Source organism: Pseudochaenichthys georgianus, chromosome 12 (assembly GCF_902827115.2).
Source record: "Pseudochaenichthys georgianus chromosome 12, fPseGeo1.2, whole genome shotgun sequence".
NCBI lineage: Eukaryota > Metazoa > Chordata > Actinopteri > Perciformes > Channichthyidae > Pseudochaenichthys > Pseudochaenichthys georgianus.
Window position 1 is genome coordinate 27,605,921 of NC_047514.1, and position 22,213 is coordinate 27,628,133.

The window sequence follows — 22,213 nt, forward strand, 5'->3', positions numbered from 1 at the left end:
AATCAAAGGCAGTGCATTATTTTTGAATAAGAAGACTTTCTTAATAATTATAATACATTTTGTTTAAACATTGTATACTAGATCTTGAAGTTGTAAATTAATAAAATGGAGCAAAAAGTATTCTGTAAAAAACAAAGTAGCTTCTCATATATTTAAAGACTTTATTGGCATATACTAAACAGCAATAATCTTTAACAAAATTAAGTGTATTTAAGACATGGAAGAAATAATGCAAAAGACAAAATTGTGAAGGTAAATGCATGCATGAATACATTTTAACATGCAAAATACAATAGGAGGACATTAAATATAATACATTTGTTGGAAATACTCATTATACTAACGATTAAAGTAAATGCACCTTAAATGTGTACTACAGTACTCTGTTAATGATTAAATGTATATTTATTGGTACAATAGATTTAATTTAATCCTAGCTATTAACCCTGAGTTGCCACGAGATAGCACTGTAACTATTTATTTATTTATTTCCGTGTTAAACCAATTACAAGGGCGACATCTAGTGGCCACATTGTGTTACTGCACCCCCAGTGTTTGTATGCCGCAATGTCAGTTAAAGTCCAAATCCCATTACGGCTTCTGTTGGTTACAGTTTAATTGATTTGGACGGGTCACGTTGTCGGCAAACAGCGACTGCAGGCTGGAGTTTGTCCGGAAGATTCACAGGAGGGAGATTTCTCCGAGCAGAGAACATGGATTTTATGACAGATCGGGATGTGCAAAAGGTGAGCGTTCCATTCAGATAAAAAGTACACAAGGTACAGTGACATGTAGCTCACTTCCATCAAGTACTTTGTCCTTACAGTGTACTTATTCATGCTCACAAACAACTGTAACTTGATTGTATGCAAACAAACGTGTATTTACACCAAGTATATCGACATGTTTCAGTGTGCTGTGTGATGCTCCTGCAGGATTGTGTATTTATATTCATGTAGTTCACGTGATGGCACATTTGAGGCTCATTACATAAGCTGCTGCAGCCACAGGTGACCTGTCCTGCTGTGTGAAGCAACAGATCTGCATTTTACCGTAAATCTGCCATTTAGCATTGTAGCATTATACAGCACTTTAAATACAAAGAGTAATGACACCACCGGGACATAACACCAAGATCAATCAATCTCTTTCCTTTGCCAGGTTAGCACGTTTATGTAAGAGTCGATGTGTCACAAAGTGCTTCAAACAACAGACATAACATATTATCTAAAGGATTTGAGAATATTCACAGTGTATGCTATTCTAAACACGATTTAAAAAGATGTCTTCTACATGCATTGCACCTTCGTGTGAAAAACAACTAAATAGTTGATCTTCAGAAAACGATGCACTGATTGTTCTGTATAAAGTGTCATTCATATGTTGACATTTCAAAATTAGAAAAAAACAAACAAGTCACATCCTCTCCAAAATGTATTCCACAGTCAAAATACTGTAGAAATGATAAAGCCAAACATGCTTCTAGCGAGGCACAGGGGCTGCATCTGAGAGGCCAAAGGACACGTCTCCATTAGTGATATCTCATGTGACCACAGCCCATCGTGAATGCACTGGGTGACTGCTATGACCTGTCTGTATCTATTGCATATTTGTTTAGGTAAACGCTACAAGTATATAATGATATCATGGAATATGATGCAGATGAAACTAGCAAACATATAAACATACACATTAGCGCAGCTGTAGAATTAACACCATATATTACACTAAACACTGACTTGACATTGACTACTTTTATATTTCATACACTGAGCTGATAATACTTTTACTTTAATAAGTTAATGAATCCAGGCTCTTTGTGCATGATCCATGGATTTGTTTTATTGCATTATATATTGTTTGAGTCGTCTCATATTCTGTTCAGCACACACTGTAAAGCCCAGCCCTGAGACAAATGTAACATGTGTGATATTGGGCTATATAAATAAACTGAGATTGACTGCAGTACCTGGAGGAGGGGTACGTGGTTCTGGACGGGCTGCTGACCCCCCAGGAGTGTGATGAGCTGAGGCAGAGGATGGGGGACATGGTGGAGGAGATGGACGTCCCCCAGCACTGCCGCACCACCTTCTCCACCAACCACGACGAGCAGCTCAAAGCTCAGGTGACTCACCTTCAAGGAAGGGTTGGTTATTTCAAATGATTGGGTTTTTATTTTAGATATGTTTCATTCATGTTTATTTATTTTATGTTATATCATTTATTTATGGTATTTTATTACACTTGTTTATATATGTTTAAAGGCGTGCTTTTATTATTATTTATTTTTTATTATTGTATTTGTATAATCTTAAAGTGGGAGCAGGGATGGGGATAACATGTAAATGAACAAACATAAATAGGCCCTGGATGTTTATTATAAGACATTATAATATATGACATTGTAATACATTTATATATATTATTTATATATTCAGAACCATCTGCTCAGAGCCATAGATAAGTCATAAACTGTGTCAAGATATCACATATTCATCCCACTATGTTTCTTCTACATGCTTCCCCTCATATTGCACTAACAGATGCAGGTAAGGAAATGAGCTGCAGAACCCCCCCCCCTTAGTGTCCCTCCTCTCAGGCTAGTAGCAAACACAGTGTTTTCAGTGTCAATGTCTGAACTCCCCCCCCCCCCCCCCCCCTGTATCAGATGACTGACGTTAACCTTTGACCTGCAGGGAAGCGCAGACTATTTCATCACCAGTGGAGACAGGATCCGCTTTTTCTTTGAGAAAGGAGTTTTTGACGACAAAGGTGAGCTCTATTTGGAGTTCTCTCCTGCCTCGACTGGATGTTCTCTGTATCACCAAACGGCACATTAGATGGGTGAAGCTTTTGTCTTGTCTTGCAGGGGATTTCATCGTACCAAAACAGAGGTCCCTCAATAAAGTCGGACATGGTGAGATTACTAAAAAGAGATGTCCAAACATCATGCAGAGCTTTTAACAACTCCAGTGACAGTCCTCCAATCATTGACTTATTTAAGTCAACTCGCCTCCCTTATGGGGACAAATTGGAGGTCCCCATGAGGGGAATCATTAATTTTAGGGTGAAGACTTGGTTAGGCTTAGGGTTAGGGTAAAGGTAAGGTTAAGGGTAAGGGTAAGGGTTAGGCATGTGTTGGTTATGGTTAAGGTTAGGATAAGTCTCCAGGAAATGCATGTAAGTCAATGTAATGTCCCCTGAAGTGATGTATACTGTACATGGTGTGTGTGTGTGTGTGTGTGTGTGTGTGTGTGTGTGTGTGTGTGTGTGTGTGTGTGTGTGTGTGTGTGTGTGTGTGTGTGTGTGTGTGTGTGTGTGTGTGTGTGTGTGTGTGTGTGTGTGTGTGTGTGTGTGTGTGTGTGTGTGTGTGTGTGTGTGTGTGTGTGTGTGTGTGTGTGTGTGTGTGTGTGTGTTTACCTACACATAGCTTTGGAAAGAGATCTTGTTTCCCAGTCACTCCAGTTGATCAGAAGCATTCTAAATCTTCTGGAGATACATGATTCTTTACTGGAGAGGGATTACATTTTTAATCTGACTAAAGCTTTCACATAACTGTAGTGCAGTAGAAAAGTACAATTATATCCTGAAGATGTGTTGGAGGAGTAGAAGTGATATCAAACTAATTAAGTAAAACAATCTCAAATGTGTCAAACATGAAATACCTGATCCCAGTTTGTCTGCAGCGCTGCACGCCTATGAGCCGTTGTACAAGCAGGTGACGCATTCCCCCAAAGTCCAGGTGAGTGAGCCGTTGATATCAGAGAATAATGCTGAGCACTGAATAACTCACATTGAGACGTCATGCCTTTGATCTCAGGGCTTAGCGAGGAAGCTGGGCCTCGTCAGCCCTGTGATACTGCAGAGCATGTTCATCTTCAAGGTAACACTTCACATCAGTATGAATGAGATGACTTGTTGTGTTGACTTCATGCTGTGTGTGCGGTTAAAGATGTGTTCCTTGTCTCTCCCGCAGCAACCAGGGATTGGTGGAGAAGGTAAGCTGATTGAGTTTTCTAAATGTTAAAATAGTTTTTCTTGACCACTGTTTTCCATAGATATTTAAAGATATTGTAATATTGTGTCTCTTGCAGAATCTGCTGTAATGTCAATACATTGTGTGTTAACAATTTAAACTGAGACGTGCTTTATAAATAAACGTACCTTGCCTTGTCTTCAAAATAAAATACGAAATGAGTTAATAGAGAGGCGAAGTCCCTCCCTCTCCGGGGGGCTGCATGGGACCTTATTTTGGAAAGAGTATGTATTGAAGTCAATGGGAGAGAAAGATTACCTTTCGATCCCGTTTGAATTGTGCCACGAATTACACATACGATGTTTGTCAATTTAAAAGATCATTTTGCAAGTCAAACAACCGTGTCGTCAAACTGTGAAGTCACACTTATTTTCGTGTGAAACTGCTCATAGAACTCCATCTCCCGTCTCGCCCCTGCTCTCAGGGTGGTGCTGATGGGGATTGCTTAGCACTTTTTATTTTTGAAAGACCAGCAGGCTCACGTGTCTCATTAAAAGTCTAGTGACTTAATCAAATATGTTAAAACTGCTAGAAGTTTAGTTTAGTTTAGTTTATTTATTTTTTTCGAGCGTGTAAAACCAAAGAAAATACAAATGAAACAAAAGATGACAGACATAATACAGTACTATACAAATGAATGCAATAACTAAACGAAATATTTAAATAATAATTGAATAATCTGTAGTATCATTGTCTGATAACAATAAACAACAACACTTTAGCTAATTACACGTCCGAAAAGTGAGACTTAATATCATTACTTTTCACTCACAATAAGTGTTCAGTCTAAATGCATTTGTGTGAAGGTATTTTCCTTCAGGAGCAGTTGGGTTGAACAGGGTTCCAAAGGGTTACACATGTAGGTGAATGATCAGAGAGCAGTGAGGGGGTCTTTTAGAATGGAGCCCCGCTCGAGGGGGACATGAGACGCACAAGGTGGGGACCCACTCCAATAGATCCTTCAGATCAGATTTGATTTGGACCGTGTTTTTAAAGTGACGCCACATCAAGACGCTACCTTCCTGCACACGGAGCCTCTGGGCCGAGTCATGGGTCTGTGGATCGCTCTGGAGGACGCCACCGAGAACAACGGCTGCCTGTGGTTCATCCCGCACTCTCACAACAGTAAGACTACCTCTCATTTACATTGTGTCAAAACGAACCATGACCTGGGGACACAGTGGAAAGGAAAGCAGAGCCGGGATAGAGGTTATGTGTACAGAATAAACACTGAGTCAAAGAGTCCATATGACAATAAGTGAATGTGTGAACAATGGGTTCAGCAGGATGTGAAGGAGATGCACGGTGCTGCCCCGATGACTGCATTCTGGGTCCTTAGTGATGTTGTTTGAGGCACTTCTCAATATCTAAAATGGAGTTTCCAACGGACACACATATCCCCTGATAGCTGACTCTATTGATGTTGTATACGTAATCGTTTCTAATTGCGTTCGCAGGTGGTATATCTCGGCGTATGGTGCGTACCCCTAAAGGCACGTATCCCATGACTGACTTCATCGGGCGAGAGCAGACCTACAATGAACAGAAGTTTCTCGTTGCTCCTGTTAAGAAAGGTAAGCCACGTTTGTGTTTAACCCTTGTGTGGTGTTCGTCTTTGTGTTACTCAGCCAGTGTTTGTGGGTCTGGTGGACCCGCTGCCTTTCGGTCTTCAATTCAACACAATCAAACTACTTGATGTTCAAATGCTCAACAGATGTTGACTTCATCCCAATTAAAGCAATATAATCGGCATAGATGGTGAATATTTGCGCTTTTACATTTGTTCGATCACATTAATGAATTCAAGTGCTACTTGTTGTTCTGCGCGCTGACCGGCTGGTCCTGACTCGTCTTCTCTTTGTAACTAGCTGATGCTCAATCTCATCCTCTTCTTCAAAGTCAGACTCAGATTCTCAGAAATGTGATCCTCACATTCTGAAGCCTCTTCCTCTTCCTCTACATCATCATCAAATGGTTCTCTCTCTTCCAGAATCCTTTGCAAGGCCCTCTGAGCAGAGAATCTTTTGGCCATCTTGATCAGCCGTGATAAGGACGCAAACTGAAGAAGCTTTATTTATTGTGTCTCGCCCCAAACTTGCAGCTGGGATAGAGTGTGAACAAAATAAAGATTGGTTCCCGCAAAACATCATGCGGGAATGTGAGAGCAGGCAGGTGTCCGTGCTTCAATGTATCAACAATGTTGCAACCTTGGCAGAAACACAAAGGTCTCACACACACACACACACACACACACACACACACACACACACACACACACACACACACACACACACACACACACACACACACACACACACACACACACACATACACACACACACACACACACACACACACACACACACACACACACACACACACACACACATACACACACACACACACACACACACACACACACACACACACACACACACACACACACACACACACACACACACGGCCCATGCACAGGACCTACAATTTCCAGCCCCGGGTCCATTGAGTGTGGGTTTGAAAAAATATTTGATCATATCATTTTTCTTTAGCTAAGTAATGAAAACGGGTCCCACAGACCCGCATAGGGTTACAACTAAGTTTGGAAATGACAGAAATCATTAAAGAATTATAATCTTCAAGCACTTTCTGACTGAGGCTGTATTATACAGTTTTGCCTAACATGACAAAGTATCTGCATATAATGTGTATGTATTTGCACGCATTATATGCACAATGTGCATTGTTTAGTGCTGAAACAAAATGTATTATTTATTTGATTACTTTCTTTGTGCATGACTTACTGTTAATGGCTGAACACCTTGCGGCTGTATTGTTCTGCAAACAGGGTTACAAACAAGTACAGTACAAAAAGTTCCCAGCTGTGAAAGGTTGCCAAAAAACACCATATAGTTTCTTTCTATACATTGTCATCGTATTTGAAAAATGTAATGAATCAACTTCATCTAAAAATGAATATGTAACTATTTAAATATGCAATATGCATCATAATGCATGTGATGAAGGCTGTTGGACTGTCAGGATGTGCTTGGTTTCATTGTGCGCCTCCTCTTCTCTCCGCTCCAGGAAGTGTGGTCCTGATCGACGGGGAGGTGGTGCACCGCAGCTCGGAGAACACCTCGGAGGATTCCCGCCACGTCTACACCTTCCACATCATGGAGAGCCAGGACACCCGCTGGAGCCCCGAGAACTGGTGAGAGCCCGCTGCGTCCTTCTGTAGCACACGTTGGTCCTCTAGACTAGAGAGCAGATCGCTGTCACAGTTTCACATTATAAAATATGAGTTCATAAGCTGAAACATTGAAAACACAACCCTCCGGATTTTGCACATTGCACGTTATAGTGCTCATATTTTAGATTTGTGTAGATTTCGGGTATATCTATATTTCATCCATATTCCATATAAATAGTGTTATATTTTAATTTTATTATAGTTTTATTTAAATCGTTTTTTTATCCTAGTTTTATTTGATGGTTCTTTTCTAACAATCAATGTTCTTTAACTGTTTATGTATGCATCGTATACACCAAGGCAGATTCCTAGTAGAAGTGTATACTTCTACTAACAATAAACCTGATTCTGATCTTTAGGAGGTGGGATGTGTTTGAATCAGAATTGTAACTTTGCCAAAAATATATACTTTTAAACATCCATTTTGTAAATGCAGTGGGATTTCCTTGTCTTATCAATTCTCCTTCACATCTTTTTATTCCTTTTGACGTTTTCATTTCATAATAATAATAATGTCAAAGAAAAAGGTTAAAAGATGCATTTCTGTACATTATGTTCACTACCGCTTGGCGAGCCCAAGAAGAGACACGGCTGCCTGCCTTAAGGGTGTTTGCAAAGGAGCTCATATTGTCGGGTTATGTTTGTTAACAGGATTGATGTTTATACAACTGTGTAGAAGAGTTTAGTAGTCGCCAAGGAAGAAACAATTGAAATGTTGAAGTGGAACCAAATCATATAGCAGATACAAAAGTACTTTTACAGTTTAATTCATATAATTTCAATCAACATTTCAGAGTGCCCTTGCAAATGCTTCCAAATGAAACGTTTGAATGACAAGAGGAGGAAGGTTGTGTTCTTCTCACTAAGTCTGAAATGTCTCCAGTTGTCATGCTTCCATCTGTGTGTGTCTTCAAAGGCTGCAGCCCACTGAAGAGCTCCCGTTCCCGCAGCTCTACACTAAATGATGACATGTTGGGCTGCAGTTCATGGACAGACCTGAAGGAGGCGCCAACACGTATGAACTCTCTGAACCACAGATAGGAGCCATTTCTGTGAAGCTACGGCACATGAAGGCTGCTTTCCGGCAACGTCACAACATCTTTTTAAATAGGACGTTTTTGTACAAATGAATTTGAGATAACGTTTCTAACAGCTGACATTTAGGTCTACTTTTATTCAGCAAATCAAACAGTCAAATGTGTGTCAAAACAAGACGGTAGATTCCTTTTTATTTTATTTTGCAGACAACAGTAAGCATTACTATTTTCAAGTATGTTCATGTTAAGATGAAAGGAAAAAAATAAATGTATTTTTGACTGGATTATCAATCACAACATTCAAACCTCTTTTGTCCATTTTAAAATTAAACTGTGAAACCAAAAGGCGTGTGTGTGTGTTCTCACCGTCAGTCACACACTCTTTTCTCAAATGTACTAAAATAGGAGGCATAACAATTGTATGTACCTTTCTGATGCACTCAACATGCAATAATACATACAAAAATGTAAGGATGGTGGTAAAAACAACAGTAGTATCATGCTAATAAATAAAAAAAACACCAAATAACTTTTACAGATGATCAAATACCATAAGGCTGTTAATGAATTCATGCTGAAAACATGTTTCAGGTTATAATCTGAAGCATCCTCATCCAAAACAATGAGATGAAACCTGACGGGGATATGTATGTAAAGCATAATGAAAGTTACTAAAAAGAAAAAGGCCTTTGTACATCATTTTTGACCAAAGCACATCTACAAACTCCGACAATATGCAAGGTTTGAAGGCTCAGTATCCTCAGAGGAAATATTTATATTAAGTGTACCTTTAAATGGGTCCCATCAAACCTCAAAGAAAAGCATACTGCAGAATACCTGTGTACATGTTACTGATATCACATTAGTGTCATGCTAGAGCAAAGCAGATGAAGTATAAATCAGCCCTTATAAAGAGAGGGGCTGCCATGCGTTCATCTACATAATGTGTGATAGAAAATATACTTCTTAAGGCAAATACTCTCAGCAGTATTCCTTCATATTGCCGTCGGAGAGACAAAATAACATTAAGAAAAAGACTACGCTAACTTTAAATAATGTTCTTCAAAGGCAATACAAAGGTATCCATTAGCAAAAGGGGAACAAGATATTGATCATTGGAGATTCATAATGTGCCGCTAGCAGCATCTGTACCGTCCAGAAGTGTTTAAGGACATTTTTTCCACTTTGCTAATCCCCTGTTGCATAATTCAGGAGGTTTGGTGTCATGTATTCTGCGATGCTCGTCCTATTCCTTAAAGTAACTGGTATGGAAATGACTTGTGATCTGAGGGCCGCAGATTCTAATGTCACAGGAGACCTGATAGGAAAGTGAGAACACGATGTATCTCGTTATTCATTCTCTTCGTCTGATCCAAATGCTTTTCTCCCATGGAACAGATACAAAAAAGGACGGTACAAAAAAATCGACGGTTCTTGTTCCTTATCTGTGGAAATGTTTCGCCACAGAACCTTTTTTTCCAACTGTTCCACTGATAAATATTGTTTTTTTTTTTAGAACTTCAGAAAGATTTGTACTGGTCCTTAAATCATTAAGACAGGAGCAACTGATTAAAAGTGGATCGCCAAAACGTTTCTCATTTTCCTATCAGCTCTTTACTATTGAATTATGTTGTGCCCCCTTTGTTTGTTGACATTACATTTATCCGGCTGTCAGTCCGTCACCTTTCTTGTCTTGTGCTGATCAGTCAACTGATAAAGGGATTTCTGTTACTACATTTATATTTTTCCAAATTTCTCAAACTTTCCCCCCGCAAATCATCTTCCTTTCTCCCCCTGGAAAGAGCTGAGGAGAGCAGGAAGAGTCTGTTTTTGTTTCTCATCTCTCCCATCAAAGCTGCAGCAGGATGAAGAGGTAGAGGGGGAGGAGGAGGTTGTCTATTTGAGAGGTGTAGGCTTCCAGCATGGCCACCAGAGAGATGGAGCCCACGATCCAGGAGTAGGTGGAGTTCAGATTGATGCTCCCGTCGAAGATAAGGAACATGGCCACGGCGATAATCTGGGCAAAAATAGACGTCGCCGTTCCCTCCATGGTTTTCTTAGTGCCGGGCCAACGGATCTCTCCCATGGTGCTCCCGAAAATAGACGCCACCGTGTCCCCCACCCCGACAGCCAAAACCCCGGCGTAAGGCACCAGGCCTCCTGCCCCGGGGAGGACCCCGTGTGGAGCACAGGGTCCCGGGAACAACCATAAGGGTAGAGACATGCCTATCAGCAGGTAAACATGGGTCAGGATAAGAGGCCCCGAGTCCCGCTCATCGAGGAACAAAGTAAGGAGCTGCCTGAGGAGCTGACCGAACGGCATGATCCGGAAATAACGCACGTACTCCAGAAACAAGAAAACCGCCAAACAGCCCACAGACGCCACATGGAGCAGCTGCCTGTCGTAGATCAGCCCAGGAACATACGTAGCCACCACGATGAGATGGAAGTACTTCCGCACAATCGTCGAGGCCTGGTGTTTCTTGGACCCGGATTGGCGCTGGTAGTTCTGGTGCAGCACAACGCAAGTGGCCACGGCAACCAGAAAGAGCCAGTACCCGAGCAGACACAGCCTTCTGTCGTTCAAAGTCACAAAGTCCAGCAGCCACATGAGCGGATGCCTGCCGATGAACAAGGAGAGCCACGGCATGAGGATCCCCAGACCCAGGACGGCGGTCATCATGTGGAAGAAAAGTGACGACACCCAGGTTTCCGACTCCATGAAGCAGAAGAGCAGGGCGAAGAAAACCCCCAGCAGCAGCGAGCCTACAACTATAACCGGCAGGAAGTAGTTCACAGGATCACCTTTGACCTCTGCAAGGTTCAGGGAGCGCTTGATGAGCTGGTTGACGATCAAACTGATTCCCCCGACGATAAGGAGCGCCTCGCCGGGGGTGAAGCTGCGAGGCAGGAGGTAAAGCACTATCAGGCTGAGATAAACGAAGATCAGAAGCACCTCCAAGACCTCGATGACCTCTGAAACGGTCAGCGTCTGTTTGGTGGTGTAGAGGATGGCACTTCCTGCCATACCCGCGATCACGCACGTGTTTGTGGGTACTGGTCTGGTGATTCCCAGTGCGATCAGGGACAGAAACAGAGCGAGCATCATCCCAGTAATGGTAACCACCATGGAGAAGCGTTCAAAGTAGACGTTCCCCGAGGCAGAGCACTTTTCCTTCAGCACCAGGCCCAGCAGAGGCATAACCATGGAGGCCGGCACGATGCCGCTGTTTGCCGAGGGGCGAAACTGGAACACGGCGCCTCCCGCTCGGAGAAGACGGTCCCATTTGTGCTGCACGTAGAACGCCTGGATGAAGAGGGCCACGATGCACCAGGAGTGCTGGTTCCACACGGCCGTGTGGACGCACAGCACCATGGCCAGAACCACGGCAGACTCCACGTACGCCGGGTTGATCTGCATGGCTGCAGGGGGGGGAGGAGAGGCGAGAGGGAGGGAGGGAGGGTCTGGAACAGATGGTCTGCAACATTGAAGGCCTTCTTCGGTCACTTCCTCACGCTGACACATCATATGGCAGCTAGTTTTCATTTGCTAAGGATAGAAAAGGGGGGGAAATATAAATCAGTGAGGTTCCAATTATTGGTACAGGATGTACGATACGGTACATCTGGTGACATAAACAATTCCTGTCTGATTTCTTTTCTTATTCATATAATAATAATCAGAACCAGAATACCTTTATTTGTCTCACAGGAGGGGGGGGGGGGCTTACATTGTTACAGGGAAAGTAAAGCGTTATAAAAAAAAGTATAATTAAAGAGGCATGCATAACATATTAAAGATACAAATAGAAATAACACAAAATACAATTTCCAAAAATGCACATCCATGGATGGGCAACAAAAAGTACCAGTAACAGTATTTTTTTGTAGAAGGTATAAAGTAGTGTGATAGCAGCCAGGTAACCGTAGTAAAAGTGGAAGTATATATATATATTGAACAGTTATTTACAGATGTATTACAGTAGTTGAGTTGTCTAAGATATAGGAGCCAGTAATAATAATAAATATTATAATATTAATTATAATATGTGTAATAAACAGGACAGTAGCTATTGGTTTCATCTGAATGTGAAACTACAAATTGACATTCTTCACCAACTTTTCCTTTTATGATCTGTTTCTCCATGAGTCATCCTATCCTTAAAGTGAACCTTGCTCCTGCTTTTTCTGTTTTCTGCCATGAACTATGGCCACACTGAACATTCAACCAGGCAGTGTGAAATGCACACACATGGTATGAATGAGGCCCCAGGAGAAATGCATGGTCTTTCTAAGCTGTATTTGTTGTAATGGTTGCAAACTTGCTAATTTGGTTATTGTATGTCTTTTTGTGGTCGTTTTGCGTTTATTTCTGGTTGTATACTGTCTTTTTCTGGTTGTTTTGTGTCTTGTTATGATAATTTTCGTAGTTTTGCGTCTCATTCTGACTTGTGCCCATACCAGGCAATAACATTACATTTAAGCAGGGCTTTGGCCCAGGGGCCCACAAACCAGGTCAAACACCCGTCCATACGTTGAATAGTCTTCCACCTGGGCTAAATCATCTATGAAGGTCTTGTAAACAGCACATAAGACGGACACACTGAAATATCCTCCAGTCATTCGTAACATCCATGCTAATAAAGACCCGCTAGCCCTCAGCAAAGGGAGAAACTCGTCCACTCGGCGAGCCAAGGATGCTGCAACCTCGCTCAGAGAAAAACAGCCGAGTTATCAGAACGACACAGAGGTGTTTACAACCACCGCTGCAGGGCGGGAAATAAAACCAACGTTCACGAAGACGAGCATACGTACCTCATAGGTGGAGGGATATTTGGACGAAGGAGCGGGGTTACACGAGCCGGCGCCGTCCTTTTACCAGATGTATTTCCTTTGTCAGCTGTCTGCTCTCACCATAGACTGTATATATAAAGGCTCTCACACGCAGAAGGAAGGGGCCATATTTGACAGCCGGGTCACGTGATGGAGCCGTAAAAATATCTCTTAAAGGCCCGGGTTGCGGTCGGATAGTTTAAAAAAATCAGCTCCTAAATTCTAACCCTATCTCCTATTCCTTGACCTCTGAGTGAAACGTCACGGGGTTAAGGGATAGTGGATAGGAGAATTCAAAAGGATTTAGGAGAAGAGACTGCGGTACTTTAGAGAATCCGAATGCACTTTCACTATCTGACGTGTTTATAATGCGCCAGCGGACGTCATTTTGTGCGTCTGCTGCTGTGGGGAAACTATGGAAACTACAGTTTTCTATACAGTGGACTACAACATGGATGTTCAATAAGAACGAGGGACTACTGTAAACTCATCTAGAGACTCTGCACCGTGCTCTGATGCTGTTGCTTTGCTTTATGAACGTGGACAACAGAGAAACATATTCTTCAGGACCAAAGTTAGAATTGAAATAAAAAATGAAAGTGAAACTTATGCTCATTACCCTCTCCCTCCGGTCCACATTAATACAAATGATCCCAATATGTATGATTGTATGAACTATGAAAAGATCTTAAAATTAATACAAATGTATTTATTATAAACGTTAGTCCTTAACACCTATCACTGTGTACATCACCATTCAAACATATTTTAAAAGTTGAACAAACCCCACACAGCTCAGTGAAATGTTATTTGATCATTTCAGTAAAAACTAACGTTCATATTTCTCTTTTTGATTATAATACTGATGAACGTTGAAAACAAAGCACTTTGGCAACTTACCACATACGTTTTAAAATGCTTAATAAGCACCATAACTGTCATGATATAGGCTGCAGTCGAATAGTCCATTTAGCTTAGGAACCTTCCTAACGGAGTCAAATGACCCGGAAGTCCCTCAGTGGCAGCCATGATAAGTGCCGTTCGAATTATCTAGAATGATAGGAAAGGAGGTTTCAAACTTCCTTTATAACCTCCTTCAGCTTAGGAACCACTGGACCTCCCTAACCGAAAGGAGAGGAGAAAATGCTGCCCCACAATGCCTTGCAGCCGCAGCATTTGCGTCACACAACAGTCTCCTTTCGGTTAGGGAGGTCCAGTGGTTCCTAAGCTAAAGGAGGTTATAAAGGAAGCTTGAAACCTCCTTTCCTATCATCTGAGAATTCGAACGGCACTTATCATGGCTGCCACTGAGGGACTTCCGCCAAGTTCCGGGTCATTTCACTCCGTTAGGAAGGTTCCTAAGCTAAATGGACTATTCGACTTTAGCCCTGGTTTTCTTCGTTTTTAATGTGTGTTTATTTTTATTAAATCAATTGTTTGAATATTGTGATTTTAAGAAAGCGCATACAGTGAATTGTATCCATCAAAAATATATAGTTTTTAATAACATTTGTTTTATACCTGAATTGTACAGGTTTTACAGGTTTCTTGTGCTTTTTATTGTTTTATTTCTGTATTTAAAAAATATGATTACCTATTGTTATTATTATTATTATTATTATATTATTATTATTATTATAATTATTATTTACCATGATCTTTCTTGTGCCTTCGAGTATTCATTTCTTTATTCAAAATATAATATAACCTTGTTTTTGATTTCTTGTTTTTATCGCACATTTGAATTAGTTTAAATTCTCACTTTTGTTATGTATTCCCCTTGTCTTTACTTGATGGTACAGCACTTACCTACCTACTTTCCCTGTATATGGTGTTTTTTGTAAGATTTTATTAATATTATAATTAGGCCTATTATTATTTGCATTATTTCTAGTTCACATGCACGAACACGTTATTACACTCTTAAGCAACAAATGAAGCACTCACTTCTGTACTATCGCACACAGGAATCCCACTGTATTCTTCCTTCATCCATGGATCCATGGATGTATAATAAGAACGATTGGATCCGGTAAGGAGTCGTCATGCACGTCCTGAAAGTGTTCCCATGTTCTAATAAAGGTTTTAGATGAGCCTCTAAGTATTAACCTACATTTTTCTTAATTTAGGAGAAGCGATGTCTTATAATTTGTGTTAAATGTGTTAATTTAAGAGAATTTATTGATGCGTTTGGAAATCGTCGTACTTCAATATTATTTCTCTCCACAAGATGGCAGTGTGTGTATTCTGGTAACTCCAGAAAATAATATCGAAGAAGGAGTAGGTGACGACCGTAATGACGACACAGCACAACAACCAATCACAGGGCAGGAGTGAAGATGGCGGAATCCGAGATGAGCGTCAGGTAGGCAGTTAGCAGCCAACTTTAGCTAACGTCTGCGTTGTTGTTTAAATAGTTTATAAAAACGTACCAGCGAGAAAACAATTCTACAGAATATGTCCGTTTAACAAACCATATTGTTGGTGGAATTTATATTTTTCGGTGTGTTCCTTTTGAGTTGTTAGCGCCATGCTAACTTAGCTTAGCATGTGCTAGCAGTTGAACATTTGAATGGCTTTTCAACGTGTGTCAGCCGCATGACAACAACAGCATGTCTGGGAAGTTCACTCTTAAACCATAAACTCTAATAAATAAAGTTTAATTTGAGCAGCAGACTCAAGTTTCTATGTTACGGTTAAAAGGAATAGTTATGACAAAAGGAAAGAGGCTAACAACGTTAGTGTTTGTGCATAGACAGGACAATGACTAATGTGATAGTAAAATAGGACAATATTCAATGTATACCTGTGTCAACTGTTAGATTTCTACACTATTTATACTGTTGAAGCTATTTTTTACAATTTCTGATATCGGATCAAATACTTTGATCTGTCAAGTACTCAATTTGAATACTTGACAGATCAAATACTGATGTATATATTGGGTATTATTTAGTAATCTAGTGATACATTTATTTTCCTACTGTGAATATGTATACATTTGCTAATGTTACTTTTTTATTTTATTATATTTGTATCTTACTAAACATTTTAACTGGTGTGTAATGCTTGACAACGCTGCTGCTGTGATAATTTCCCAAACATTTCCCAATTTAAAATGAATAACGTATATATATATATAAATCTATCTACATTGATTACATATTTGGTGATTCTAACAATAAACTATATTAACACCAGATTATGGTTTATTGTCAAGTAGGTTTTCAGCTTTGCTGTATACTGGTGAATACATTAATATAGTTAGTGAAATATAAAGTACAAATCTGAAGTTGTGAAATGTAACTATACATTAAAGGAAATATGAAAAGTATATTAACAAATTACTGTGAACAAATATACATTATATATGAATAGAAGTGGAACAGCTGTGCAGTATTAAAACAAATATAATCTCACCATTTGTTTTGAAACACCTACCTTTCAAGTCCTTTTCAAGCCACCTATGTCACTACAGCTTACAAATGTATGGGCATGTTGATGAATACATACAGACACATGTGTCGTTACCCTTATTAAGGCGGAACACACCTTTTTCATTATTTTCTTTTTGTAAAGCATTTTGAATTGCCTTGTCTTGAAAGGTGCTATATACATAAGCTTGCCTTGCCTTTTTGTAATATACATTCATGTATTTACTAAAATATATAATAATTTTTCTCTCAGGAGCAGTCGAGAATTACATACCATATTGCTGGGAAGATCTGCATTGCGAGAGCCGGTATGTATTTTTTGCCAAACCTTCCACTGTACGGTATATATTCAAGAGTGTTCTTCTACCAAACAGTTAAAACAATTAAAGTATTGTCTTGAGGAGGTTTCAAATGCTCCTGTCAGCACTTCGATTTTTGCATTTGTAATAAGCGACGGTACATCAAATGAGAAGTGATTTTATGCTTAACATGAAATGTTTGACAGGCTCAGATAGAGGCAGAGCTCGACAGACACTGGGACAGACTGCATCAAGGTCTATGTTATTACAAGCCACCCAGGTATGTTGTAATTCTTTTTGATCCTTACATAAAATCAACACTTCGTAACAACAGAAAGAATAGTTATCATCATCTCTTGTTCTAGCTCGTCCTCTGCTGGGAAAGTGAAGGAGGACAAAGATGTTGCACAACCACTGAAGGATTTTGGTCTGAGGATCAGTAAACTATTGGTAAGAGCCGAAACAATTCTGTTACGTAAATGATGTGATTCACTGTCTTCATTTGGTGGTGCATTTATTTGCAATTTGTTTATCCTGTTTGCAGTGTCTTGATGAGCACCAGAGTGTGCAGCTTTTACAGTGCTACCTCCAGGAGGACTACAGAGGAACTCGTGATTCGTTAAAGGTCCTTTTTTTATATTGCAAATATATCCCGAAATCTTGTGTGACATCCTACCAAAACGTCCTGTCATATGCAGTTTTTACAGAAAATGATGTTTTAAATACATGTATTACCCAGTTGTTAAAGGGGATCTTTGATGTTTTCCAATGTTGTTGGGTCTGAGATTAAGGGCAGCAATTGTTTTAATCGTTTGTGGACGTACATTGGCATTACATAACTGTCCGATATGATTACATTGCAGCACATTTTGTGTCAAAGTTACTCTGTAATCAATGTGTAGCCCACTAATGTTGTCAGTGATAGTGTTTTTTTAGATCTAGGATTTACTGCTGCATCACTTATGCAAAGAATAACTACAGTCTCCATATTTTATGAGAAACAACAATTGCAACATTTTTACTTTGTAACGATATTAGAGGTCCCATGTCATGCTTTTCTGGTTATCACCGTCCCCTTGTTATTATGAAGGTTGTTCTGCATGTAACCGGTCTGCAGTCACAAACCCTCAAAGTGCACCCTGTAGCGAGTAAAACTCTAACACAGAGAAGACGTGTCTGCTGCCCCAGAACGCCTCGTTGGACATTTTTCTTTTTCAATTTTTTCCATCCGGGCAGCGTTTTCGCCAGGGGGCGTCTTGCCATCATTTGATGCCCTTATTCAGCTCGGGATGCCCTGAACGCGAGCCGAGGGCGTCCAGAAATATGAATAATTCGAGAGAAGATCGAGAGTTTTTATCGCTTGAAATGACGAAAAGGAAAAAGGACAAGGACATCCCTCGGTTGGAGGGGCGAAGGAGTCTGGTGGGATTCTTTTCGGAGTATTTTGAAGATCGTTTCCCTGACATCGAAGGTGCCTGATACAGGACAACACGGAACCTGCGTGATTTGGACGCGATGAGCGGGGGGGGGGTTTAGTAGAGCACGTGCGTGAGCTGAGAGCGAGCTGCAACCACCAGAGCCTCGCAGCGGCGAAACTGAGGCTCCGTGGTAAACTGTGGAAACATGAAGAGCCGCTTGGGAGCCGAAACAGCCGGCGCTTTCAGAGAGCCGAGCCAAATGATCCGGCTCACTAACGTAAAAAGACAGTATCTATAAGGGACGGCTCAAGTCAAACTTCAAAACAATGTCAATCTATTCTAGTAGACCTCAACAATGGAATTATGATCAGTAGAAATGGCCATGACATGGGACCTTTAATATAAAAGATATTCAGATGGTGGCTAACATATTTTTGTATACAGGTTGTTTTCAAAGATGAGCGACAAAGCCAGTCGCTGCTGCTTAAGGTTAGTCCAGAGATCTGCAGACATTTACACAGAACTGAATTACTTACCATATTTAGTGCAATAATTATGACTGTGTGTATCTACAGGTGGCTGACTATTATTACGAGGAGCGCATGTGTCTGCTCAGATGTGTCCTACTATTGCTGACATACTTTCAGGATGAGCGACATCCCTACAGAGTGAGTGTCAGCTGGGTCACATTGCATTTCTCCCTAAGGTGTGGTTGTTTATCTTTGCTTCTGTCAAATAACTGTGTTTGTTTTGATTTGTTCAGGCCGAGTACAGTAACTGTGTGAATAAATTGGAGAAGGACCTGGTGAGCAAGTATAAGTCACAGTTTGAAAACCTCTTCAAAGCAGAAGCACCAACATGGGAAACTCACGGAAACCTCATGGTGATCATTTGTTTCATATCTGATGAATACCATTATACTATAAGCTAGATATCATTTAAATAAATATCACATATTACTCAGATATAACTCAAGCACGACCTGGAAGAGATGTTAACATTTGTCCATGCAACATGTTTTTTTAATTGTTTAGACGGAGAGGCAGGTGTCCCACTGGTTCCTGCAGTGTCTGAGGGAACAGTCTCTTCTGCTGGAGATCATCTTCCTGTACTACGCATACTTTGAGATGAGCCCGTCCGACTTGCTGAGCTTCACCAAAATGTTCAAAGAGCAAGGCTTCGGTTTGAGGCAGACCAACAGACATCTTGTAGATAAAAGCATGGACGCCCTGGTCGAGCGCATTGGGTAAGAGCACCTCAAAGTCTCTGTGAAGTTTCATTTATCCTGTACCCAAGGACAAATGGGGTTACTGTTGGGTTAAAAAATGAAGCTAAGATATTAAAATATACTGAAAAACATAGAAGAGGGCTGACCCCCAAAGACAAATGGCCGATCTCGCAGTGCTAATGAAAATGAAAGCTATTTTGTACGTCCACCCTGTGATTAGTTCCCAAAATGGTGTTGGTTCTTCCTTGGAACATGCTTCAATTTTTCACCAAGTTGTATGAAAAGCAGGCCTGTGGTTATTTCATAATCTGGGTGACAAATCAATCAGCCTTGTTTCTAAATATACCCAAATGTTTTGATTCAGACATTTCTTTTCTTTTCTGCCTTAGCTTTCATTAACACAGATCCATACATCTGCTTAAGAATGTATCAACCGATATGAGTACATTTGTTGTGTTTTCTTTAATATCATCTATGTTTCTCTGACTTGCAGATATTTTAGCTCCCTAATCCTGGTGGAAGGGATGGACATAGACTTTCTGCACAAGTGTGCCTTGGAGGAATGCACAGAGCAGCATCAGTTCTCCAGCGCTGCAGACGTCATCAAGGTTGGACTTCGGCATCCAAATAAAAAAAGACATAAACTTTTTGTAGCATAACAGGAGAGCTGTAATACTCAATGTCTGAACCTCCATACTTGCTGTGTTTCCTCCAGGGGATGGATCAGCTGCTGTTGACGTTCGGAGACATCCCTCACCATGGGCCGGTGCTGCTGGCCTGGGTTCTGCTGAGACACACACTGCGACCGGAGGAGTCCAGCCCCGTCATCAGGAGGATCGGAAACACTGCCCTGCAGCTCGAGGTGTTCAAGTACATCTCAACCATGCTAAAGGGCCTCGGCGTGTCAGGAAATAATGTAAGAGGACACCAAGTACACAAATCAATTTAAAAGTTCTCTCGAAGGAGAAGAAAGAACTAACTCTGAATCAGTGTTGTAAAGGAACCAAGTAGATTCACATGCAGTGGAGGAAATAAGTATTTGATCACTTGCCGATTTTGTAGGTTTACCCACTTACAAAGAAAGGAACAGTCTATAATTGTAATGGTAGGTTTATTTTCACACAGAGTAAGAATATCAAAAAGAAAATCCAGAAATTGACATTATATAAAAGATAAAAATGGATTTGCATTTAACCGTGGGAAGTAATTATTTAATCCCCTTGCAACCAACAAGGATTCTGGCTCACTCAGAGCGGTCACATACGTCCATTTCCTTTAGGAAAGTATTCCTAACATCAACCAGTTACCTGTATAAAAGACACCTGTCCACAGAATCAACCAATCAGATTCCAACCTCTCCACCATGGGCCAGACTAAAGAGCTGTCTAAGGACCTCAGGGACCAGACTGTAGACCTCCACCAGGCTGGGACTGGCTACAAGACCACCAGAGAGCAGCTCGGTGAGGAGGAGACAACTGTTGGTGCCATTATTCAGGAATGGAAGAAAGACAAAATGAGCATCAGTCGCCCTCGGTCAGGGGCTCCTCCACACAAGGTCTGGCCCTGTGGGGTTTGATGATCAGGAGAAAGGGGAGGGGTCAGAAGTACACAGGAGGAACTTGTGAATGATCTCAAGGCAGCTGGGAGCACAGGCACCAAGACAACTGTTGGTATCACACTCCACCATCATGGATCAAACCCTGCAGCGCCTGAAGCGCCCCCCCCCCCCCTGCTCAAGAGGAACATGAGAGGCCGTCTGAAGTTTGACAACAAACCTCTGAAGGATTCAGAGAAGGCTTGGGAGGAGAGGATGTGGTCAGATGAGACCAACATCGAGATCTTTGGCGTCAACTGGACACGCCGTGTTTGGAGGAAGAGAGATGCTGACCCCCCCCGTCGTCGTCGTCGTCAGCATGGAGGTGGAAACATTGTGCTTTGGGGAGCTGAAGCTTCCAGAGGCCAGGCATCAGCCTCAACACCTGAAGGATGTGGAGAGGGTCTTCAGAGAGGAGTGGACCAACATCCTTCCTGAGATGTGCACAGACCTGGAGACCAGCTAGAAGCGTCTGACCTCTGTGTCCAACAAGGGTTCCTCCACCAAGATCTAACACATGTTCTGCAGGGGATCAAATACTTATTCCCCTCAGTTAAATGCATATCCATTTTGTATCTTTTATATAATGTCCATTTCTGGATTCTCTTTTTGACATTCTCTCTCTCATTAGTCAAATAAACCTACCATTACAATTATAGACTGTTCATTTCTTGGGTAAGTGGGCAAACTAACAAAATGTGCAAGGGATGAAATACTTATTTCCTCCACTGTAAATACTGTACTTAAGAAAAATGTCGAGGAACTATTACTTTACTTAAGTATTTCCATTTTTTTGCGACTTTGTACTTCTACCCCTCTGCAATTCAGAGGTAAATGGTGTACTTTTACTCCACTAATACCTTTAGTTACTTCTCAGATTTTGATTAATTATGGGACATATAATCAACAATTAAATGTAGTTACCTTTACCAGCTTTGATAACACTTTAATGCATCAATAATTATAATCATAACATATATATATATAGGACAATCTATATAATGAGTCCTTTTACTTTTGGTACTTAAATTATATTTTGATGCTAATACTTTTCTACTTTTACTTGAGTAACATTTTGAATGCA

At 40.9% G+C, this 22,213-nt stretch overlaps 3 protein-coding genes across 3 annotated transcripts in view; 2 read left to right on the plus strand and 1 right to left on the minus strand.

Moving 5' to 3' along the window:
• Window positions 1-568: 568 nt before the first annotated feature.
• Window positions 569-10,159, plus strand: phyhd1 (phytanoyl-CoA dioxygenase domain containing 1). The gene is made up of 11 exons (XM_034095920.2): window positions 569-746; window positions 1,967-2,125; window positions 2,697-2,772; window positions 2,870-2,917; window positions 3,687-3,742; window positions 3,821-3,883; window positions 3,977-3,998; window positions 5,033-5,161; window positions 5,494-5,610; window positions 7,121-7,247; window positions 8,203-10,159. The coding sequence occupies exons 1-11, from the start codon at window positions 714-716 to the stop codon at window positions 8,249-8,251; spliced, it is 879 nt and encodes a 292-aa protein (XP_033951811.1). The 5' UTR covers window positions 569-713; the 3' UTR covers window positions 8,252-10,159.
• dolk (dolichol kinase) lies at window positions 8,512-13,465 on the minus strand. Its single transcript, XM_034095917.2, has 2 exons — window positions 13,139-13,465; window positions 8,512-11,873 (listed from the first exon to the last, which is right to left on the minus strand). The coding sequence occupies exon 2, from the start codon at window positions 11,868-11,870 to the stop codon at window positions 10,173-10,175; it is 1,698 nt and encodes a 565-aa protein (XP_033951808.1). The 5' UTR covers window positions 11,871-11,873; window positions 13,139-13,465; the 3' UTR covers window positions 8,512-10,172.
• Window positions 13,466-15,447: 1,982 nt separating this feature from the next.
• Window positions 15,448-22,213, plus strand: part of nup188 (nucleoporin 188) — a 39,120-nt gene continuing 32,354 nt past the window's right edge. Inside the window, exons 1-11 of the mRNA XM_034095828.1 lie at window positions 15,448-15,521; window positions 16,844-16,898; window positions 17,096-17,169; window positions 17,255-17,339; window positions 17,434-17,514; window positions 18,752-18,796; window positions 18,883-18,975; window positions 19,071-19,190; window positions 19,342-19,553; window positions 20,029-20,143; window positions 20,251-20,451. Coding sequence (XP_033951719.1) covers window positions 15,496-15,521; window positions 16,844-16,898; window positions 17,096-17,169; window positions 17,255-17,339; window positions 17,434-17,514; window positions 18,752-18,796; window positions 18,883-18,975; window positions 19,071-19,190; window positions 19,342-19,553; window positions 20,029-20,143; window positions 20,251-20,451 — 1,107 coding nt within the window. The 5' untranslated portion in view covers window positions 15,448-15,495. The remainder of the gene's footprint in view (window positions 15,522-16,843; window positions 16,899-17,095; window positions 17,170-17,254; window positions 17,340-17,433; window positions 17,515-18,751; window positions 18,797-18,882; window positions 18,976-19,070; window positions 19,191-19,341; window positions 19,554-20,028; window positions 20,144-20,250; window positions 20,452-22,213) is intronic.